This window comes from Bubalus bubalis, chromosome 4 (assembly GCF_019923935.1).
Source record: "Bubalus bubalis isolate 160015118507 breed Murrah chromosome 4, NDDB_SH_1, whole genome shotgun sequence".
Lineage (NCBI taxonomy): Eukaryota > Metazoa > Chordata > Mammalia > Artiodactyla > Bovidae > Bubalus > Bubalus bubalis.
In genome coordinates, this window is record NC_059160.1 from 149227694 (window position 1) to 149250636 (window position 22943).

The following is a 22943-nucleotide window of genomic DNA, read 5'->3' on the forward strand; positions in this document are numbered from 1 at the left end:
TGCAGTGATTTTGGAGCCCCCCCAAATAAAGTCTGTTTCCATTGTTTCCCCATCTAGTTGCCAGGAAGTGATGGGACTGGATGCTATGATTTTTATTTTTTGAATGTTGAGTTTTAAGCCAACTTTTTCACTCTCCTCTTTCATTTTCATCAAGAGGCTCTTTAGTTCTTCTTCACTTTTCTGCCATAAGGGTGGTGTATCTGAAGTTATTCATATTTCTCCCAGCTGTCTTGATTCCAGCTTGTGCTTCATCCAGCCTATCATTTCGTGTGATGTCCTCTGCATATAAATTAAATAAGCAGGGAGACAGTGTACAGTCTTGATGTATTCCTTTCCCAATTTGGAACCCGTTTGTTGTTCCATGTCCGGTTCTAACTGTTGCTTCTTGACTTGCATACAGATTTCTCATGAGGCAGGTCAGGTGGTCTGGTATTCCCATCTCTTTCAGAATTTTCCACTGTTTGTTGTGATCCATATAGTCAAAGGCTTTGGCATAGTTCATAAAGCTGAAGTAGATGTTTTTCTGGAACTGTCTTGCTTTTTCGATGATCCAGTGGATGTTGGCAATTTGATCTCTGATTCCTCTGACTTTTCTAAATCCAGCTTGAACATCTGGAACCTCATGGTTCACATACTGTTGAAGCCTGGCTTGGAGAATTTTGAGCATTACTTTGCTAGTGTGTGAGATGAGTGCAATTGCACAGTAGTTAGAACATTCTTTGGTGTTGCCTTTCTTTGGGATTGGAATGAAGCCTGACTGTTTCCAGTCCTGTGGCCGCTGCTGAATTTTCCAAATTTGCTGGCATATTGAGTGCAGTATTTTAACAGCATCATCTTTCAGGATTTGAAATAGCTCAGCTGGAATTCCATCACCTCTGCTAGCTTTGTTTGTAGTGTTGCTTCCTAAGGCCCAGTTGATTTCACACTCTAGGATGTGTGGCACTAGGTGAGTGATCACACCATTGTGGTAATCTGAGTCATTAAGACCTTTTTTGTGCAGTTTTTCTGTGTAATCTCACCATCTCTTCTTAATATCTTATGCTCTTGTTAGGTTCATACTGTTTCTGTCCTTTATTGTGCCCATATTTGCATGGAATATTCCCTCAGTATCTCTAATTTCCTTGAAGAGCTCTTTAGTCTTTCCCATTTTGTTGTTTTCTTCTATTTCTTTGTTTTCTTCACTTAAGGCTTTCTTATCTCTCCTTGCTGTTCTTTGGAACTCTGTATTCAGATGGGTATATCTTTCCTTTTCTCCTTTGGTTGTCTGAGGCCTCCTCAGACAAGCATTTTGCCTTGTTGCGTTTCTTTTTCTTAGGGGTGGTTCTGGTCACCGCTTCTTGTACAATGTTACAAGCTTCAGTAGTCAGTTGTAAAAATTGTCTTCCACTGTGGGTGCTTTCTTGTTTGTGCTCCAAGGTACTCTCTCTCTCTCTCTCTCATACATTCAGACATCTTATGAGGGGCTCAAATGGCTGGAGATAGAGGCTACTTCCTCTGTCTGTGAGGAACTCGACATAACTAGTAAGGAACTGAGGCTTGCCAACAATCATGTGATGTGCGTGAGCCTGAGAAGTGGATTCTCCATTCTCTTTTAAGCCCTGAGATGATTGCCATTCTGCCTGACAGCTTGACTGCAACCATGTGAGAGACCTTGAACCAGAAAAACTCAACTAAACTACTCCTGGATTCCTGACCCTCAGAAACTGTGTGGGATAATGACTTGTGTTTTAACCTGCCAGTTTTTGGGTGAATTTGTTACATAGGCAAAGAGCACCAATAAATAAAGCAGAAAACATTTTTTCTAAACCCACACACATGCACACACCCATATCCCACATTCAAAACCACATTGGCATGTTGATATTTGTGGGTTTGAAACTGCCAGGTGGTGTTTTGGGGGCCTCCAAGGAGCTCCAGTTCTTTATGTCTCAGTGCAGAACGACTTTAGTGAGAGGCAAAGTGGTAGATACAAGTGATTTATTGGAATAGGATGCTTGTGAGGTTTACAAGTGGGCAAGTGAGATGGTATCATGTCCTAAGAACTTAGTGGGCTACAGTTTAATAATCAAAGAAAAAGTAGGAGGGGGAAAAGATCACCTTTTTCTTCATTCTTTTTTTTTTTTTTTAATTATTTATTTGTTTTTGCCTGTGCTGGGTCTTCGTTGCTTCACATGGTCTTTTCTCTAGTTGTGGTGAGTGGGGGCTGCCCTTTGTTGTGGTGTGAGGCCTTCTCATTGCAGAGGCTTGCTGTTGCAGAGCGTGGGCTCTAGACACAAGGGCTCAGTAGTTGTGGCACATGGGCCCTGTGTGGGCCCTGGACCATATGGGCTTCCCATAGTTGTGGCTCATGGGCTTAGTTGCTCTACAGCATATGAGATCGTCCTGGGCCGGTGGTCAAACCTGTGTCCCCTGAATTGGCAGGCAGATTCTTAACCACTGGACCACCAGGGAAGTCCCTTCCACATCCTTGAGTACACATCATGCTTCCATCGTCAGCTCCTTTCGGTCAGGTGGGGGCGTCTTCTTGTCCCTACATGGTCAAGCCAGGACTGTCATGGCACTATGGAAAAACTATTTCAGGTCTCAGTACAGTGAGGGTCTTTCACTTTGAAATGTCACCTTTCCATAAATTATTGTGTTTTATATGTGCAGAGACTTTGCCCTAGGGATCATTAATTTAATGAGCTCACTGGGCAGAATGTGGATCTCATGCCACCAGTGTTTTATTGTCTGGGGGCATGTTTTGTGCTTCTGTTGCTAATCAAGCTTGCTTAGCTTTGTGCTTAAGCAAACCCGCTTTATTGAGTGATCAGTAACTTACAGGGGTCTCCCATACTTTTTTCTTTACTTACAATCCTCTAATAGGATTAACTGCTTAACTACTTTGTCCCTTTACTCTGTCCCTTTCATGTTGGGCTCTATCAAAGGCTTGATTATGCTAAAAGCCTATTTTTCTGAGGGTGTGTGTGTGACCCTTAATGTTAATATCTGGAAGTCTAAAGAATCTGTTCAGTTTCTTTCCAGAAAAGTCTTGCATTTTGCTTTCTGAAGGTTTCAGCCTGGCTGCTTTATTCTGAGTTGGCCAGTGAGAGGGGTACCGTAATTAAGTCAGCAGTTTCACCTGTCCCTCTTTACTTCCTCTGCTTTGCCTTTTGTCGTTCATTCAGAGATGCTTCTTTTTGGTTTCTTGAGGGAATAAACTGGTAATTTATCTCTATTTTAGGAATTGTAGGTTTTGATGGTGAGATGGTAGTAGTTCATTCCCTTACTTGTGGCTCCATGTCTTATGTGTAACTTGTGGCTCCATGTCTTATGTGTATCTTCTGAGATTAGGGTTTCTGCAGATGGACTAGGCTTGCTTATCATAAGCAGCTTCTTTCAGTTGTAACTGAGATTTTCGTTTCTTTAGCACTGCTGCGTTCCTCATCTGTTTTCCTTTTTCTGAAAATTTGTGGAAACCTTTTGGCCAGTACTGCTTAGTTGCTTCTTTTATATTATTTTTGATCCCATAGATGTTTGCTTTTTTGTGTGTGTGTGCCTTTGTCATCATTTTAACAGTCTTAGATGGAAGAGTAGATACTCTTTCTGCCATATTTAAGTGGAAGTTCCAGGGGTATGACTGTGTGTATTTCACTGTTACTGTATGTACTGTAGCAGGACATATACAATCACAGGAATTTTGAGACAAACTGGACTTTGGAGATAATTTAAATCTCTATATTCATTTTACAGCAAAGGAACAGTCTCAGTGAAGTTACTGCTTTTGCTGTTGATTATAGTTAGCAGTGCAAGCCTGAGATGGAATCTGTATGTCCTGACCCGGTTTGTTTCTTTTTCTACCATGCCACACTCACTACCTTTATTTTTTAACTAGATTATTAAATTATCAGTAATTTAAACCCATTGTATAAACTAAGAATTAACAACTACATACCAGATTTGGGGGATTCAAAATGAGTAAGCCTGGTTTCTTTGTCAGAGAAATCTCTGGATTAATAAAAATGAATTTCTTATTTTCTTTTAGTTCAGATCTTTTCTTGATTGCTGATCTTATCTTTTGCTTTAACTGTTTAGCAGTTTGTATAATTTATGTGATGATCTCAACTTACAGTTTGTCAAACAAGTGGTGGTTTTAATGAGAGGTTTTTTTTTCCTTTAATTTATGATTTCCTTTGACTTTCTTGACTCTCATTACTGTCTTCTGCTTTCTCATTTCTTGAGAGGAAGCTCAATATTTTTTCTGTTGTATAGGTTTATAATTAAATACCTATAGCATATACCTCACATGCAGCATTTATAAACATTGCTGGGGAGAGAGACAATTAAGAAAAGTATCTTAGTAAATTTTTTCTGTATGCGCTAAGCTCTTGGTGCAAAGGAACTGCACCATACCTTTTTCTTACATGACTCTTAGCACAGTGCTGGATATATGTTAGGCAACTTGGTAGATAGCATCTGACTGAGAAAAATTTTATAAAAGGCCTTTTTTAAAGTGGACTTTTGTGTTCAGTGTTGAAAGCTAATCAGGGAATTGGTATTTTCTTCACATATATTTCTGTGAAGATACATTTTTCATGTGCTATGTTTGTCAAGTTTTTCAGTGCAGTTTTTTAAAGAACAAGAACCATCATATTCCAGTGGTCTTTGTACTTTGGACTGGTGTACACAAAGGGTTGGATCTAAAGAAGGGCCATAGCGAATCCATCTGAAAAACTTTCAAGGGTAAGTTGGCCATGAAGCATTTATTCAGTGTATATTAGGTACATTTTTTATATAATATTAGTTTTGTCCTCATGACAACTTCATGAGGTAGTTATCCTCACAAAAAATAACAGAGCTTAAGACATTTGTTCATGACCAAAAAATGTATCAGGTATTGTGCAGTAATTTGAAATACATGCTTGTTTTAATTGTAAACCTGTATTCTATATTTTCTGCTATCTTACTCTGGAAGTATTAATTTGAAATTGAAAAACTCAATTATACATCCAGATTTTTGGAGTGTAAATAAGTATATATGTAAAGGCTCATAGTGTTAATGAAATTCTGTTTTCCTTTCATTATAGATATAGTGTAGATGAGAAAGATGTGAGTTTTTGCTCTAAACATTGTTAACGTTCAGTTTTAATTAGTTTATCAGTATATTAATAATTTCTTTGTATTGTAATTAGCCTCTAATTAAAAGAAATAAATTAATTTTTAAAAAAGCCAAAAAAAAAAAAAAAAAAAAGAACAACAAAAACAGAAAGACTCCAGAATTCTCTTTTTGGCTGAGCTTTGAAAACAATGAAGTTCTGTGTTGGGAGGATGGTATGTTGCCTCCAATTGACCTGTTTCCAGAATAGAGCAAGCATTGCCATGATTCGGAAATATCAACTAGATAATTATTTGATATTCAAAAATTAAATTTCTTCTAGAGTTTCTGTTCTTTACTTGAAGATTATAAAGCTGGTGTTCCCTTGTATAAGAAATAATTAGGATCTTTATCTAATTAAAAGAAAAGCAAAATTAAGGTAGTTTTGATGTAATTATTTGATGTAAATATTATAACTGAAATTAAGTAGGAACACTTGTTATAGGAAGTAGACTATTGAAAATAATCTTTTCCAGCATCTTGAAGAGACACAGTGGGTGTGAGGAGAGGAGGAAATACGGAACATATAAATACTTCCAGATGGATGTTGGTGTAATTATGGAGAGTAAAGGAAAAGGAATGTATAAATAGAGATGGAAAACAGAGGGAAGGAATTTGTAAGACAGATTTGCCTTAATTTTCCCTGACACCAGATAAATACCCACAGAAGTAAGAGAAAGGAGAGAATTAATGAAATGGTAATTGGAAATAAAAATCATCATTTGCAGTGAAAATACTCAGTTTTAAAAAGGGAAGCTAGAGTAGTTCAGGAAATATGTTTCTCTCATGGATATAAATCCTTAGTAATGATATGAACCTTAGGTAAATCTTGATTAATGTAAACAAAAATGAAAGGTATTACTTAATGTTTGCTCTAAAAGTACTAAGAGTAATAATAGTTGGTCATAAATTTCAGTGCTGATTATTTAGCGTCAGCAATTTATAGGTGAATCATTGTGTAATTTATGATGAATTACTTTAATAAATGAGTGTATATTAGTTTAAAGGTGAAACATTTGGAGTGTCCAGTAAGACTGTATATAAGGTTAAAAGCTATCATTGTTTTGTTTAAAACTAATGGTGAGATGCTCTGACATTTTTGTAGTTAAATCTATATATAGCTATTTTGCAATATTTTCTTCTGCAAGTCATATCATTATGCTTTGTATATTTAGGTCTTTAATTGATCCTAAGTTGATTTTTGTATATGATGTAAGGATCTGGTTTTTAAAAGTTTTCCTTATAGGGAATCAATTATTATATTACTGTATTGTGAATAGTCTACCTTTACGCACTGATCTGCAATGCCGATTTTAAAATTTATCTATAGTTTGGTTTCTAGCTTCTCAGTGTTTTTTCTTTCTGTCCTTGAACTTATACAGCCCTGTAGTTGTTTTGCTGGTAAAGCTTTATACTGAGTCTTTTTAAAAAAAGTTATGTATTTATCTTTGGCTGTGCTGGGTCTTCCTTGCTGCGTGCGGGCTTTCTGTAGCTGCAGCAGGCGGGGCTGCTCTATAGTTGTGTCTGCAGGCTTCTCACTGCCGGGGCCTCTCTTGTCGCAGAGCATGGGAGCTCATGGGCTTCGTCTGGTGCGTGACCTCAGTAGTTGCAGCTCGGAGGCTTAGTTACTCTGTGGCATGTGGAATATTCCTGGACCAGGTATCGAACCTGTGTCCCCTGCATTGGCAGGCAGATTCTTAACCACTTGACCACCAGGGAAATCCATTAACTTTTTTAGATTATTGCTGGTATTTGGAAATGCTGCTGAATTTTGAATATTTCCTTTAGCCCAGTTACCTTTGCTTTTCATTAAAAGAAAGATGATCTTGGCCATTTTGATTTAAAAAAAAATGAATTCTATATTCTTAGAATTTGAAATAAACTGATATTTGATTCTGAATCTTTATATTATTTCATATTAAGTAACTGATTTTGAGTTGCTCTGGAGCTTCTTCAAATAAGACCTATAATACGGACGCTAAATGAACACAGACTCATTTATGAAGACCTCATTTTGCCCCAGATATTATAAGATTGTATTCCTTATGGCTTCTCTGATATTTAGATCTGATTTTGAATATTGAGGAAAATGGTACTCTTAAGACTTACCTAAGCATAGATTCATTTTTAGCAGTTCATTTGAGCTCAGTACATATTTTTTGGAGCATCTACTTTGTGGTCAGCTTTTGCCAAATAAATTTCTTTCCTTTAAGCAGCTAGTAGTGTAATTGAGGAAACAAATGTAGAAAGAAATCAACTCATTACTGTAGCGTTATAGAATTTGGTTAAGTATAAGGTAAGGTAAGATGGCACAGTGGTAAAGAATCTGCCTGCCAATGCAGGAGACGTAGAGATGCAAGTTCGATCCCTGGGTCAGGAAGATCCCCTGGAGTAGGAAATAGCAACCTGCTCCAGCATTCTAGCCTGGAAAATTCCATGGACAGAGGAACTTGGTGGTCTGTAGTCCATGGGGTTGCAGAGTTGAACATGACTGAGTGACAGAGCACAGAGGCACAAGGTAATCTTAATGTACAGGTTAAAATTGTGCTCTGGAACAACTTGTAGTTGTGTGACAATCCGTGGAAGCTCAGTTTCCTTGTAAATAAAATAGGAATACTATATTTGTTGTCGTTGTTCAGTTGCCCAGTTGTGTCCGATTCTTGGCGACCCCATGGACTGCAGCACGCCAGGCCTCCCTGTCCCTCACCATTTCCTGAAGTTTGCCCAAGTTCATGTCCATTGCATCGGTGCTGCCATCCAGCCATCTCATCCTCTGATGTCCTCTTTTCCTTCTGCCCTCAATCTTTCCTAGCATCACGGACTTTTCCAGTGAGTTGGCTGCTCACATCAGATGACCAAAATACTGGATCTTCAGCTTCAGCATCAGTCCTTCCAATGAATTATTGGAAATAGTACTCCAATGAGTATTCAGGGTTGATTTCCCTTAAGATTTACTGGTTTGATTATCCAAGGGACTTTGAGAAGTCTTTTCCAACACCACATTTTGAAGGCATCAATTCTTTGGCATCCTGCCTTCTTTACGGTCCAACTCTCACACCATGCGTGACCACTGGGAAGACCATAGCCCTGACTATATGGACCTTTGTCAGCTGAGTAATGTCTCTGCTTTTCAACACATGGGTTATATTAGGCTGGTGCAAACGTAATTGTGGTTTTGGACCATGAATTTTAAATCATTATAACTAGGCTCAGACACAGCTTTATTAATCAAAATAGGAGCCATTACAGTCAACACACTTTTGTTAATGAGAGATAAGCTTGTTTATTGCTGTAGTGTAAATGGTTGACATTGAGCTCTGTGGCAACTTCTCAAGTAGCTGTAAGAGGATCAGCTTCCACGATCCTCTCAACTGGTTGTTGTCAGCTTCCAGTGGCCAGCCACTATGCTAGTCACCTTCAAGGCTTTTTGAACCACCACGTGCTCTATGTTGGTTAGCAGTTCCTGGGCCAAAAAGTGTTGTTGATGTTGGGAGTTGTCTCTGCTGCTTTTATGACTCATTTTGAACTTGAATAAGAAAATTGCTCAAATTTGCTTTTTGTCTAACAGCATTTCCCTAGTCTAAAATAAATGTAAATTAAACAGTAAGGCGGAAAGTGAAGAGGAACTGAAGAGCCTCTTGATGAAAGTGAAAGAGGAGAGTGAGAGAGTTGGCTTAAAGCTCAACATTCAGAAAACTAAGATCATGGCATCTGGTCCCATCACTTAATGGCAGATAGATGGGGAAACAGTGGAAACAGTATCAGACTTAATTTTTCTGGGCTCCCAAATCACTGCAGATGGTGATTGCAGCCATGAAATTAAAAGACGCTTACTCCTTGGAAGGAAAGTTATGACCAACCTAGATTCAAAAGCAGAGACGTTACTTTACCAACAAAGGTCCATCTAGTCAAGGCTGTGGTTTTTCCAGTGGTCATGTATGGATGTGAGAGTTGGACTGTGAAGAAAGCTGAGTGCCGAAGAATTGATGCTTTTGAACTGTGGTGTTGGAGAAGACTCTTGAGAGTCCCTTGGACTGCACAGAGATCCAACCAATCCATTCTAAAGGAGATCGGTCCTGGGTGTTCTTTGGAAGGAATGATGCTAAAGCTGAAACTCCAATACTTTGGCCACCTCATGCGAAGGGTTGACTCATTGGAAAAGACTCTGATGCTGGGAGGGATTGGGGGCAGGAGGAAAAGGGGATGACAGAGGATTAGATGGCTGGATGGCATCACTGACTCGATGGACGTGAGTCTGAGTGAACTCCGGGAGTTGGTGATGGACAGGGGGGCCTGCGTGCTGCGATTCATGGGGTCGCAAAGAGTCAGACACGACTGAGTGACTGAACTGACTGAAAAGTATATTACATACTGAGTTGTGCAAGGAGGCCTGGTGTGCTGCAGTTCATGGGGTTGCAAAGAGTCGGACGCGACTGAGCGACTGAACTGAACTGAATAAGTCGCTTCCCAAAAAACATGAAATGAGAAATGTGCATTAAAATGATGTATAACATAACCACCTTAAGGTGTATTCCAGTATCAAACGACAGAGTTCCGCAGTGCAAAACCATAATTATTTTTACACCAGCCTAATAGTAGGCATATTATAATATGAAGATTGAACAAGATAATTTATGTATTTGCCAAATGCTAGCTGATATTATTGGCTGCTGAGGAGCTTGGAATGTGTCTCACATCTCAGTTACAGACAGTGGAGACAACTTCAGGGAGTTAATAAGCAAGGGGATGACATGGTCAGATTCATGTTTAGAATTCTATAAATCACTGTGTCTGCAGTAGATCAGGGGGTTTGAGGGAATAAATTAGAGGAGGCTGTAGAGATAGACGTGTTGAGAAATGGTGACCTAATCATTATAGTTAGAAAATGGTCAGGAGAAAGTTCAATAATACAGTGTTATAAAGGTAAGATTTGATTGATTTAATGAAAAGAGCAAAGGAGTCAGGAGTGATGTTCCAATGTTTAGTTTTGGTGAATGACTAGATGTTGTTATTTGTAACTGAATTAGGGAGTACAGGAGGAAGGACATGTTAGAGGTGATGAAGAGATTGGGTTCAGGTTTGTTCATGGATGAGATAAATATGTGTTATCTACATGGGCATATTTAGGAGCATCTGTGATTTATGTGTCTGGTTGGTAGAGGATTCACGGTGGGAGAGACATATAATAAATAAAGAGTATATTTAATTGTACTTTGACCTACTGCCATTCAATAAATGTTACCTGTTATTACCATTATCATCCTCATTATCACCACCAATACCACCATCATTATATAGGCAGTGTTAATTTTTTTTGATACCTCCCCAAATTAGTTTAATACTGGTCAGAAGGCCTAAGTCCCGTGAGAGAGGCGTGGCTAGAGCCTGCATCTATGTCGCTTTAGTCGTCTCCCACTCTTGGTGACCCTGTGAACTGTAGCCCACCAGGCTCCTCTGTCCATGGTATTTCCCAGGCAAGAATACTGGAGTGGATTGTCATTTCCTTCTCCCATAGGTAGTGTTTAAAGCAACTAATAGATAAGCCTTTCTAGAGGAAAGACATGAAATAAAAAGAGAAGTGGGGTGGAGGATAAAGCATTTAATGGAATGGGTAGATGAGTTACAGAAGGAGATGGTGAACTTTTATTGGGAGAACTAAGACCAGGTCTCACAAAGAATAGTGAGCTTGTATGACAGAGTAGTGAATAGTATCAGATGTAACAGATTGGTAATATAAAACCTACAGGGAGTCCACTGGATTTAGCAGTACAATATCAATGGTGACCTCAGCTAAGTAAATCACAATGGAAAGATAGAGAGGGACAGAAGCCAGATTAAAATGTACTTAGAAGTATATTGAAAGTGTGATACAAAGTTGGCTAGCTTTGTTGAAGTGGTTCAAGAGCCACGTGGTGATATCTTACAAGTACCAAATGTTAAAAATTTCCTTTAATGAAAATATCTAGCTAGTCATTATGAATAATTATCAGTGATGTTTTTAAAATACAAAGAGTATATTTCTGTGTTGAGACTTAAATGTAGCTTTATTATTTTTCCTCCTGTTTTCTCTAGCTGAATTTTATTTATTTATTAAAAAAATAAATTTATTTTAATTGGAGGCTAATTACTTTACAGTATTCTAGTGGTTTTTGCCATACATTGACATGAATCAGCCATGGGTGTACATGTGTTCCCCATCCTGAACCCCCCTCCCACATCCCTCCTCATCCCATCCCTCAGCGTCATCCCAGTGCCCCAGCCCTAAAGCACCCTGTCTCATGCATTGAACCTGGACTGGTGATCCATTTCACATATGATAATATACATGTTTCAATGCTATTCTCTCAAATCATCCCACCCTTGCCTTCTCCCACAGAGTCCAAAAGTCTGTTCTTTACATCTCTGTCTCTTTTGCTGTCTTGCATATAGGGTAATCGTTACCATCTTTCTAAATTCCGTATATATGAGTTAATATACCGTATTGATGTTTTTCTTTCTAACTTACTTCATTCTGTATAATAGGCTCCAGTTTCATCCACCTCATTAGAACTGATTCGTATGCATTCTTTTTAATACCTGCGTAATATTTCATTGTGTATATGTACCACAGCTTTCTTATCCATTTGTCTGCTGATGGACATCTAGGTTGCTTCTATGTCCTGGCTATTGTAAACAGTGCTGCGATGAACATTGGGGTACACGTGTCTCTTTCAATTCCGGTTTGCTCAGTGTGTATGCCCAGCAGTGGGATTGCTGGGCCATATGGCAGCTCTATTTCCAGTTTTTTAAGGAATCTCCACACTGTGCTCCATAGTGGTTGTACTAGTTTGCATTCCCACCAACAATGTAAGAGGGGTCACTTTTCTCTGCACCCTCTCCAGCAATTATTGTTTGTAGACTTTTTGATAGCAGCCATTCTGACTGGTATGAGATGGTACCTCATTGTGGTTTTGATTTGTGTTTCTCTGATCATGAGTGATGTTGAGCATCTTTTCATGTGTTTGTTAGCCATCTGTATGTCTTCTTTGGAGAAATGTCTGTTTAGTTGTTTGGCCCATTTTTTGATTGGGTCGTTTATTTTTCTGGAATTGACCTGAAGGAGCTGTTTGTATATTTTTGAGATTAATTCTTTGTCAGTTGCTTTGTTTGCTATTATTTTCTCCCATTCTGAAGGCTGCCTTTTCACCTTGCTTATAGTTTCCTTTGTTGTGCAAAAGCTTTTAAGTTTAATTAGGTCCCATATGTTTATTTTTGCTTTTATTTCCATTACTCTGGGAGGTGGGTCATAGAGCATCCTGCTGTGATTTATGTCGGAGTGTGTTTTGCCTATGTTTTCCTCTAAGAGTTTTATAGTTTCTGGTCTTATGTTTAGATCTTTAATCTATTTTGAGTTTATTTTTGTGTATGGTGTTATAAAGTGTTCTAGTTTCATTCTTTTACAAGTGGTTGACCAGTTTTCCGAGCACCACATGTTAAAGAGATTGTCTTTTCTCCATTGTATATTCTTGCCTCCTTTGTCAAAGATAAGATGTCCATAGGTGTGTGGATTTATCTCTGGGCTTTCTATTTTGTTCCATTGATCTATTTTTCTGTCTTTGTGCCAGTACCATACTGTCTTGATCACTGTAGCTTTGTAGTATAGTCTGAAGTCAGGCAGGCTGATTCTTCCAGTTCCATTCTTCTTTCTCAAGATTGCTTTGGCTATTTGAGGTTTTTTTGTATTTCCATACAAATTGTGAAATTATTTGTTCTAGTTTTAGATAGGGATTGCATTGAATCTATAGATTGCTTTGGGTAGTATATTCATTTTCACTATATTGATTCTTCTGATCCATGAACATGGTATATTTCTCCATCTATTTGTGTCATCTTTGATTTCTTTCATCAGTGTTTTATAGTTTTCTATATATACGTCTTTTGTTTCTTTAGGTAGATTTATTCCTAAGTATTTTATTCTTTTCATTGCAATGGTGAATGGAGGTGTTTCCTTAATTTCTCTTTCTGTTCTCTCATTGTTAGTGTAAAGGAATGCAAAGGATTTCTGTGTGTTAATTTTATATCCTGAAACTATATATATATATATATTTTTTTACTATTTATTCATTACTATATTATTTACTATTTATTCATTACTATATTCATTGATTGGCTCTAGTGATTTTCTGGTGAAGTCTTTAGGGTTTTCTATGTAGAGGATCATGTCATCTGCAGACAGTGAAGAGTTTAACTTCTTCTTTTCCAATCTGGATTCCTTTTTCTTCTCTGATTGCTGTGGCTAAAACTTCCAGAACTATGTTGAATAGTAGTGGTGAGAGTGGGTACCCTTGTCTTGTTCCTGACTTTAGGGGAAATGCTTTCAATTTTTCACCATTGAGGATAATGTTTGCTGTGGGTTTATCATATATGGCTTTTATTATGTTGAGGCGTATTCCTTCTATGCCTGCTTTCTGGAGGGTTTTTATCATAAATGGATGTTGAATTTTGTCAAAGGCTTTCTCTGCATCTATTGTGATAATCATAAGGTTTTTATCTTGCAATTTGTTAATGTGGTGTATCACATTGATTGATTTGCAAATGTTGAAGAATCCTTGCATCCCTGGGATAAAGCCCGCCTTGGTCATGATGTATGATCTTATTAATATGTTGTTGGATTCTGTTTGCTAGAATTTTGTTAAGGATTTTTGCATCTATGTTCATCAGTGATACTGGCCTGTAGTTTTCTTTTTTTTGTAGCGTCTTTGTTTGGTTTTGGTGATGGTGGCCTCATAGAATGAATTTGGAAGTTTACCTTCCTCTGCAATTTTCTGGAAGAGTTTGAGTAGGATAGGTGTTAGCCCTTCTGTAAATTTTTGGTAGAATTCATCTAGCTGAATTTTAATCCTCATCTAGTTTTCTAATGAGAATTTAAAGTATTATTTTCACAAACGTTGTAACTTTGCTATTTTTTGCATTCTAACTCCGTGGTTTACTCTTAATTTCCTTCTCTACAAGCCTCTTAAATTTCAGCCTTACTGGTTAGTAGATTAACACTTTTGATCCCCTTTTTCTTCCTTTCTAGTATGGGTCTTTTTTGTATTTTTTTAAATTGAAGTATAGTTAATGTACAATGTTATGTTAATTACTGCGGTACAACAAAGTGATTCAATAGTACATATATATACATTGGTTTTTAATTTTTATTTATTTATTTTTTTAGAACAAAATTTATTTTTTTATTTTTTTTTAACTTTTACATTTATTGGAATGATTTGTATATTTATAATTACCTCCTCAAGAGACTGTAATGTCATGAAAATAGTTATAATCTCTATAAGTAATAAATACATCTGGTTTTGTACATCACTATATCCTCAGGGCTCAGAACAATATCTGTGACCTAAGTACTTGCCTATTTTCAAGTTTTCCTTTTTTTAATATTCTTTTTTTTTTTTTTTTTACTTTACAATATTGTATTGGTTTTTGCCATATATCAACATGCATCCGCCATGGGTGTACACGTGTTCCCCATCCTGAACCCCCCTCCCACCTCCCTCCCCATACCATCCCTCTGGGTCATCCCAGTGCACCAGCCCCAAGCTTCCTGTATCCTGCATCGAACCTAGACTGGCGATTCGTTTCTTATATGATATTACACATGTTTTAATGCCATTCTCCCAAATCATCTCCCCCCCCCCCCCCCCCCCCAGAATCCCAAAGACTGTTCTATACATCTGTGTCTCTTTTGCTGTCTCGCATATAGGGTTGTCGTTACCATCTTTCTAAATTCCATATATATGCATTAGTATACTGTATTGGTGTTTTTCTTTCTGGCTTACTTCACTCTGTATAATAGGCTCCAGTTTCATCCACCTCATTAGAACTGATTCAAATGTATTCTTTTTGATGGCTGAGTAATACTCCATTGTGTATATGTACCACAGCTTTCTCATCCATTCATCTGCTGATGGACATCTAGGTTGCTTCCATGTCCTGGCTATTATAAACAGTGCTGCGATGAACACTGGGGTACACGTGTCTCTTTCAATTCTGGTTTCCTCGGTGTGTATGCCCAGCAGTGGGATTGCTGGGTCGTTTTTTAAAATAATCTTTCCATTATGGTTTCTCATAGGATATTGAATATAGTTCTCTGTGCTTTCTAGCATTTCTTTTTTTTTTTTATTTTTTTTGCCAAAGTGCACACCTTGCAGAGATCTTAGTGCCCCAACCAGAGATTGAACCCAGACCCCAGGCAGTGAGAACATGAAGTCCTAACCACTAGACTGCCAGGGAATTCCCTTCATATGTTTTAATCAACCTTTAGTTTTCAGTTGCAAGAACCATTTAAACATGTTAAGTTTAAAATCTTGCCCTATCCACACTATCTGATTGATTCTGTCAACTTTATAGAACTTTGTAGGATACCATTAAGGTTCTTTGGTTTATATGGTAATATTTGTAGATTTCTAGAATTTTACTTGTTTGATTCTCAAGAAGGCAATCTTAGTTGCAAATATTTATGGACTATTTATTAACATCCTTCTGTATAGCAAGTCTTAGCTTGGCATTAACTATCTGACATTGGTAGGGCATTTCATTTATGACCGAGCTGTTTTTGGGCTTAACAATCTCTTCAAAGACCTTTCTGAGCCTTAAGTTCTAAGTTATGCTAATCTTCAGGGAAATAACATATTTGAATGAATAATATTTGTTTCAGTCTTGTACAGAAGACTCAGACTTTGTGGAGACTAGAGGCAAGATAGAGAGGGCCCTTGCCTGTGTTCTATCCTGCTTCCTCATCTCCTGATGACTGGAGTGTATGTCTTTTCCCTCTGGTAAATTCAGGTAGAAAAAAGGTTGAGAAATACCACAGTACCCTTATGCTGTCTCTGGCTTTTTTAGGAACTATGTTCATGTTTGAATCTAACAAATGATATAAAAGCAGAACATTTGTTTAATCATGTCCTTAGGAAACAAAACTCAAGTGAAAAATAGTTTATGCGTTGTATTATTCTGGAGAAGACAGAGTAGAAAGTTGAGGTATAGCTCTCCTTTCCACTTCTTACTAAGTTGAATTTTCCCTTTCAAGTTTATTAATTTAAAACATTGAATATTCAGAGAATATGGAATAAGAGATTAAAAAATCTGTATATCTTTTGTTCTGCCAACAGAAGTTAGGTTGGTAGAACAAGATCCACTAAATGAGAAAGAGAACTGCATTTAATTTAATCCCACATTTAAACAGACATTTTAAAAGCAAATATTAACATGAAATGTTTCATTGAGAAGTAGCCCCATTTTATTAGTAAGGATTGTGGACCTGATGGCATATTTACTTTTACATTTATAATTGTAATTTATATCTTGCCTTCCAAAATGAATTTGAGGCAGTGTTTTAAGTATATAACTGTGTCCTCAAACCCTGCAGTTTGGCCTGCTCTTGGTGGTAGGTCAGGTTCTTAAGAAGAAGGGTGCAAGAGTCAAGGATGAAATAAGTAAGATAAAATTGACTAAACCAGCAAAGACAAAGAAAAATAAAGGTTATTGAAATCTGATGGAAAGTTACCTGGCTTGGGGCAGGGGAAAATCGTATCAGAGAAAGAAATACTAAGGAGAGACTCAACATTTTAAAGTTTGAGATGAGAGAGCTAATCTGCCAGTAGAATAGTTTAAAATGGATTTTGCATTTTGACATTAATTTTTCATTTAAATGCTTTCTTCTCTGTAGTAACCCTCTGTGTTTTTTCAGTCTTTTAACTTTATTGAGGCTTTCAGTGGATAATCAAAGGTCTCTCTTGGTGAATGTTACATTGTACTTAAAAATATGTGGGTTCTTTTCAAATATCTTTGATTTCTAACATAAATCCTCATGATAACAGAATAGACTGTATTAGACCATGAAATATTTGTACCTTATTTTATGTCCCTGGGTATGTTCCAGTGTCTCCTGATTTATAGTCTGTGGAAACTAGAATTTTTATCATACTGTTGTGTGAAAATTATATAAATCTTAATTATTTTGGCTTGGTTCATAGTACTTTTCAGATTTACTTATCCTTCTTCTTTTCTGTGTATTCATTCTTTTAGTTTTTGAGAGTTTGATACTAAAATTCCAACTAAAAATCTTAATTTATCTACTTAAGAAAATAATTGTAATATATAGTGGAACTACATGTAACTTTGTTCTGTACTTTCCAAGTCTCCTGTAGATGTGTTATCATACTTTCATAATTTAAAAAATAAAAAAAGAAAAATAATGGATCTTGCAAATTTATTGTTGAGGACCTGAAGATGTACTTGAATCTGCAAAGTAGAATGTCTTTTGAGTGATTTGATCACAGTTAAGCTGTCCTTGTCTTCTTCTTGCCTATAATATGGATCTTATTTATGGGCTACCTTCACTATTCCCTTTAAATTCTTACCCTGAGACTTTAAAAGTTGTTGTTCAGTCGCTAAGTTGTGTCTGACTCCATGGATTGCAGTGCGCTAGGCCTCTGTCTTTCACTAGCTCCTGGAGTTTGCTCAGATTCATATCCATTGTGTCAATGATGCCATCTAACCATTTCCTTCTCTGTCTCTGCTTTTTCCTCCTGCCCTCAATCTTTCTCAGCATCAGGGTCTTTTCCAGTGAGTTGGTTCTTTGCATCAAGTGTCCGAAGTTTTGGAGCTTCAGCTTCAGCATCAGTCCTTCCAATGCATATTCAGGGTTGATTTCCTTTAGGATTGAGTGATTTGATCTTGCTGTCCAAGGGACTCTCAAGAGTCTTCTCCAGCACCACAATTCTTTAAAAGGAGGAAAGGTTTTTTATGGGGAAGGAGCACAGAAGAGATGAAATGGGAGAGGAAGAGAAAGTTGGGCAACAGATAAAAGCTGTCCTTTTTTTTGACTCTTACCGAAGAGACAGTACTCCCTCTTCTATATTGTACTTAACTTTATTGTAAAATCAATACTTATGACACTATGAGTGGTTACTTTTATTCTGATTTATCTACTGAATTGTGAGATCCCTAAGGGCAAGACAGGCTTCCCTGGTAGCTCAGAGGGTAAAGAATCTGCCTGCAATGCAGGAGACCTGGGTTTGATGCCTTGGCTGGGAAGATCCCCTGGAGAAGGGAATGGCAACCCACTCCAGTATTCTTGCCTGGAAAATCCCACGGACAGAGGTGCCTGGTGGGCTATCGTCCATGGGGTCACAAAGAGTTGGACACGACTGAGCGACTAGCACACACATAAGGGCAAGACATGTTTGTTATTTCTGTTTCACTATCTAGAGAAAGAACGAAAGGGAATTCGCTGGTGGTGTAACGGTTGGAACTCCTTACTTCCATTTCAGGGGACACAGCTTCAATCCCTGGTCAGCAAACTAAGATCCTACTGGCCTCGTGGTATGGCCCCCCAAAAAAGGAGCTAATATTAAAGGTGTTTAATGTTGTGCCACAGTATTGTTAAGTACACAATACATGTTAAAAAAAAAGGAAAGTTATAGTGATTGAGTTCCTATTTTGTATATATCAAGCACTTTGCTAAGAGAGAGATATCATCAAATTCACTGGTTTCAAACTTTTTAACTTCCATGAAAATGTTTTGATAAGTACTTCCTCACTCATTTAAGTATTTATGATTTTTATATTTTAATGTTAAATAAAACTGGTAAATCATTCTTTTACTGGAGTCCAAATACCATAGTGGTTTGATACCTACCATTCATTATACATTTATAAAAAGATACAAACAACTTCTTTCTTAACATTAAAAAATTTATATTCCTTTCTCTGTTTAAATTTGTATTTCTATTATGCTTTTCCCACCAGGTTTCATCCTTTTGTGATGTATTTTTTATGCATGGATTATGTTTTGCATATAATATATTATGTATGCATTATGAAGGCAATGTATTTTTATGCATGCAGGGCTTCTTTGCATATTGATCACCCTGTCATGTCTTTGAACAACTATATGTATGAAGTCAAGTTTAAAATATTTTTTTCTATTTTAATTAGCATACAATTAGTAAAACAATATAAATGTATTAAATGTTAAATCATTATTAAACAAGAAAATGAGAAGTTTTTGGAAATGCATCTTTTAATGAGATGGATAAAGCTGATCTTTAATTTTTTTCAATTAATTGAACCTTTTGTGGATAAAAAATACCCAGTGCTACAGTAAGACAATGTTCAGCATTAGTTTTATTTTCCCCCCCTTTTTTTTTTTGAGAGATCTAAGTTCTGAGTACTCTGTTTATATAATTAATTTAATGGTAAGGGACAGTTTTGTTTCAGAAATTTTTACTCAATTATTTGAACTTTTCTAACGTCAAATGATTTATCATCAGAATTATTTTTATTTATCTATCAGCTGATAATTTGATTAAGACCTTTTTCAGTTTTGTTGGAAGCAAAGAATAGAAATCACCTGACTTGCCAGAGTCATTAGAGTCATTAAAGACTTGAAATTCTGGGAAATATACCAAAAAGGCTTTATTAAAGCTTCTTAATATAATTATATTAAGTAGTAATTATATGTTGGTGTTTTATTCATAGGCATTGTTCAGACGGTATTGAGAAAAGCTAAATCTTGTTAACTTCAATATACCCATGTCAAAAGGATATTTCTTTGATAAGATGTTTTTATCAGGTGACTTAAACATGTTTTAACCAAAACCATTTATTCATTTTAAAGCCACTGTCTATCTTGAAACCTTTTTGACAAAACTGTTCTTTCATTGTCACACCAATGAGATTTACTTTCATGGTGTAAGAAGTCTGACTTCATTTTTTTAGTTCAAATAAATTGATTTGATTCATGTTCCTGTAACAACCATCTTTGATACTTAATCCTTGGCAGGTAAAGGCAAGCCAAGAAGACTTGTTTAAAGAGTGTTGCTTGGAAGAAATAAATTGACTTGTCTTTCTTGTTCCTTTTTAGAAACTCTCTTAGCTTTGCTTCATAGAACTCTACTTGAAAAGGAATGTATTCTCTGATGATGAACATGGGCTAGAAATGATGAACTTTTAAAATGAAAATTGTAATCAACTTCTGAATATATCTGAAAATAGAACATTCTATCCCAATTCCTCAGTTTAAATTTCTGTCTTCATTGTTTACTGTAATAGTGTGTAAAACAGGAAGCCATAAAGTCAGTTTGTAGTACTTTAAGAAGGCCTTGAAGACCAAGTATTAAGAATCATTCCTTGTTTAATACTTCAGAGATTTTTATACTTAGGCATTGCAGTATGGTTACATTCAGGATGGAAAAGATGTGTGCCATTCTTTTTATAAAGTGAATAAAGGCACTTGTGGAAGGGGAGGCAAGAAAGGAGATTTAGATGACCTCTCTGCTGTCAGACAGTTAGTTTTAGGAAAGGGATGAGTACAAGTGGAAATTGCAGACCTGTCCTTTGTTGTTTGTCCATTTCTGTGACCTTTAGTAGTATGAACTGTTTGATATTGGAATATTCCTATTCTTATATTTATGGTAGCCTCTATTTTATAGTCAGGGAAACTTATAGTTGAAAGAATTTCCTATGGTCACTAAGCTAGTTAATGGTTTAGTTAAGAATTCCAAAGCTTATTTTTCCTCCTGTGTTACATTACCTAGTACATAGTCTGGTATATAATAAATGTTTACTATATATTGATTTTTTCCCTCTTTTGGCTGTACAACATGGCATATGGGAATTTAGCTCCCAGACCAGAGTAGGAACCCACTCCTCCCTGCTTTGGAAGCGTGGAGTCTTAACCACTGGATCACTAGGGAAGTCCCTGCTGCTGCTGCTGCTGCTGCTGCTAAGTCGCTTCAGTTATGTTCAACTCTGTGTGACCCCATAGATGGTGGCCTACCAGGCTCCCCTGTCCCTGGGATTCTCCAGGCAAGAACACTGGAGTGGGTTGCCATTTCCTTCTCCAATGCATGAAAGTGAAAAGTGAAAGTGAAGTCGCTCAGTCGTGTCCGACTCTTAGCCCTACTGTATATTTAATGAAAGAATAACTTTGTATTGTTTTGTGAACTATTAAATCTTTTTTTTTTTAATTTTATTTTATTTTTAAACTTTACATAACTGTATTAGTTTTGCCAAATATCAAAATGAATCCGCCACAGGTATACATGTGTTCCCCATCCTGAACCCTCCTCCCTCCTCCCTCCCCATTCCATCGCTCTGGGTCATCCCAGTGCACCAGCCCCAAGCATCCAGTATCGTGCATCGAACCTGGACTGGCAACTCATTTCATACATGATATTTTACATGTTTCAATGCCATTCTCCCATGAACTATTAAATCTTAACCTTGGAGTAGTTTCTTGAATTTTGTACTGCTGGATAAATGTAACATTATAGATGAGTCACTACAGAAGAATATTGAAGCTACCTCATATTTTTAAAGCACGGTCAAGTTCATCTCCCTTTTGTTACTGAGGTGATGTTGGTGGAAGTGACTAATAGAGCATCAAAGAACTCACACATGTTTTTCATGTTTTATCGATTAAGATAGAGACCTGTTATCAGTGTAGTAGTGTTTATTTGCTTGGGGTCAACTGGCTGTATGTAGAGACTACAGTCAGATGTCCATGAGGCAAACATATGTTTATTTGACCAGTATATTTTTGTTTCTGTGTTACAGGTATTCTCTTAAACCTAATGACCAGATTTTGGCTGAAGAGAAACATAAGGAACTGTAAGTGCATTAAACCCTAGGCTATACATAATTTAGACTCTGTCTGTGGATTAGATGTGTAAACAATCTGATTTTTAAAATTCCATGAGGTTTTAAAATCTAAAGATGTAACCAGTAGTATGTTCTTAATCCTAGTAGGATTAGGATAAGTTATACTACATAAGGTTAACAAAGTTGTTACCACATGGACATTAAAATATGTTTTAATAGTATTGTATCCCATCATCTTGCGAGTCCCTTGGACTACAAGGAGATCCAACCAGTCCATCCTAAAGGAGACCAGTCCTGGGTGTTCATTGGAAGGACTGATGCTGAGGCTGAAACTCCCATACTTTTACCTCATGAGAAGAGTTGACTCATTGGAAAAGACCCTGATGCTGGGAGGGATTGGGGGCAGGAGGAGAAGGGGACGACAGAGGATGAGATGGCTGGATGGCATCACTGACTCGATGCACATGAGTTTGGGTGAACTCCAGGAGTTGGTGATGGACAGGGAGGCCTGGCGTGCTGCGATTCATGTGGCCGCAAAGAGTTGGATACGACTGAGCGACTGACCTGAACTGAATTGATCCCATCATCTGGACTAAGGGCATATTGGGAAATAAGTTGTTTTGTTTTCTTTCCCCAGATAAAGTATTGAATGTCATTGTTAATTTTGGCTCTTGCTCAGTTGACTTCCACCCTGTGCTTAAGGTGGAGACATGATTTTGTCACCTTATGAAAAATTAAATGCTTAAGCTTGTTTACCACAAGGTTAAAAAAACACTTTAATATAGTAGATGTGAATATAACTTTGTTTCTTTAAAAATTTTTAGTATTCATAGGATTCCCTCTTTCAGGTAAAGTAACTGTATACGTGATTTTGGAATATCTCTGTTGTTGTTTTTCTGCCCTATGGTAGTATCTAAAAAAATTACTGTGTTACAGGAACTGTGAGGTTTTTAGCTAAAAATTACAGACTTGGTAGTTTTAAAAATTCATCCCTTGTTTTTCAATATCATAGGATTGTTCCAGGAGGGAAGCTAAAAAAAAGTATATGCTTCTCTTTTCTAGTAGTCTACCTTTTTTTCTCCATCATGCAATAAGAAAGTTCTGATAACATTAATTATTATGCAAGTATTTAATATAAGTAATAATGTAGAGCTAAGAGTTTGAG

At 36.9% G+C, this 22943-nt stretch overlaps 1 protein-coding gene across 5 annotated transcripts in view; it reads left to right on the forward strand.

Annotated features, from left to right (window-relative positions):
* ADK (adenosine kinase) overlaps nt 1–22943 on the forward strand; it is a 566593-nt gene that overhangs the window by 58378 nt on the left and 485272 nt on the right. For 3 of the 5 annotated variants that reach the window (XM_045165559.1, XM_045165562.1, XM_045165560.1), the window contains exon 3: nt 21734–21787. The exons of the other annotated variants lie outside the window; for them this stretch is intronic. In XM_045165559.1, coding sequence (XP_045021494.1) covers nt 21734–21787 — 54 coding nt within the window. The remainder of the gene's footprint in view (nt 1–21733; nt 21788–22943) is intronic. 5 annotated transcript variants of the gene reach the window in all.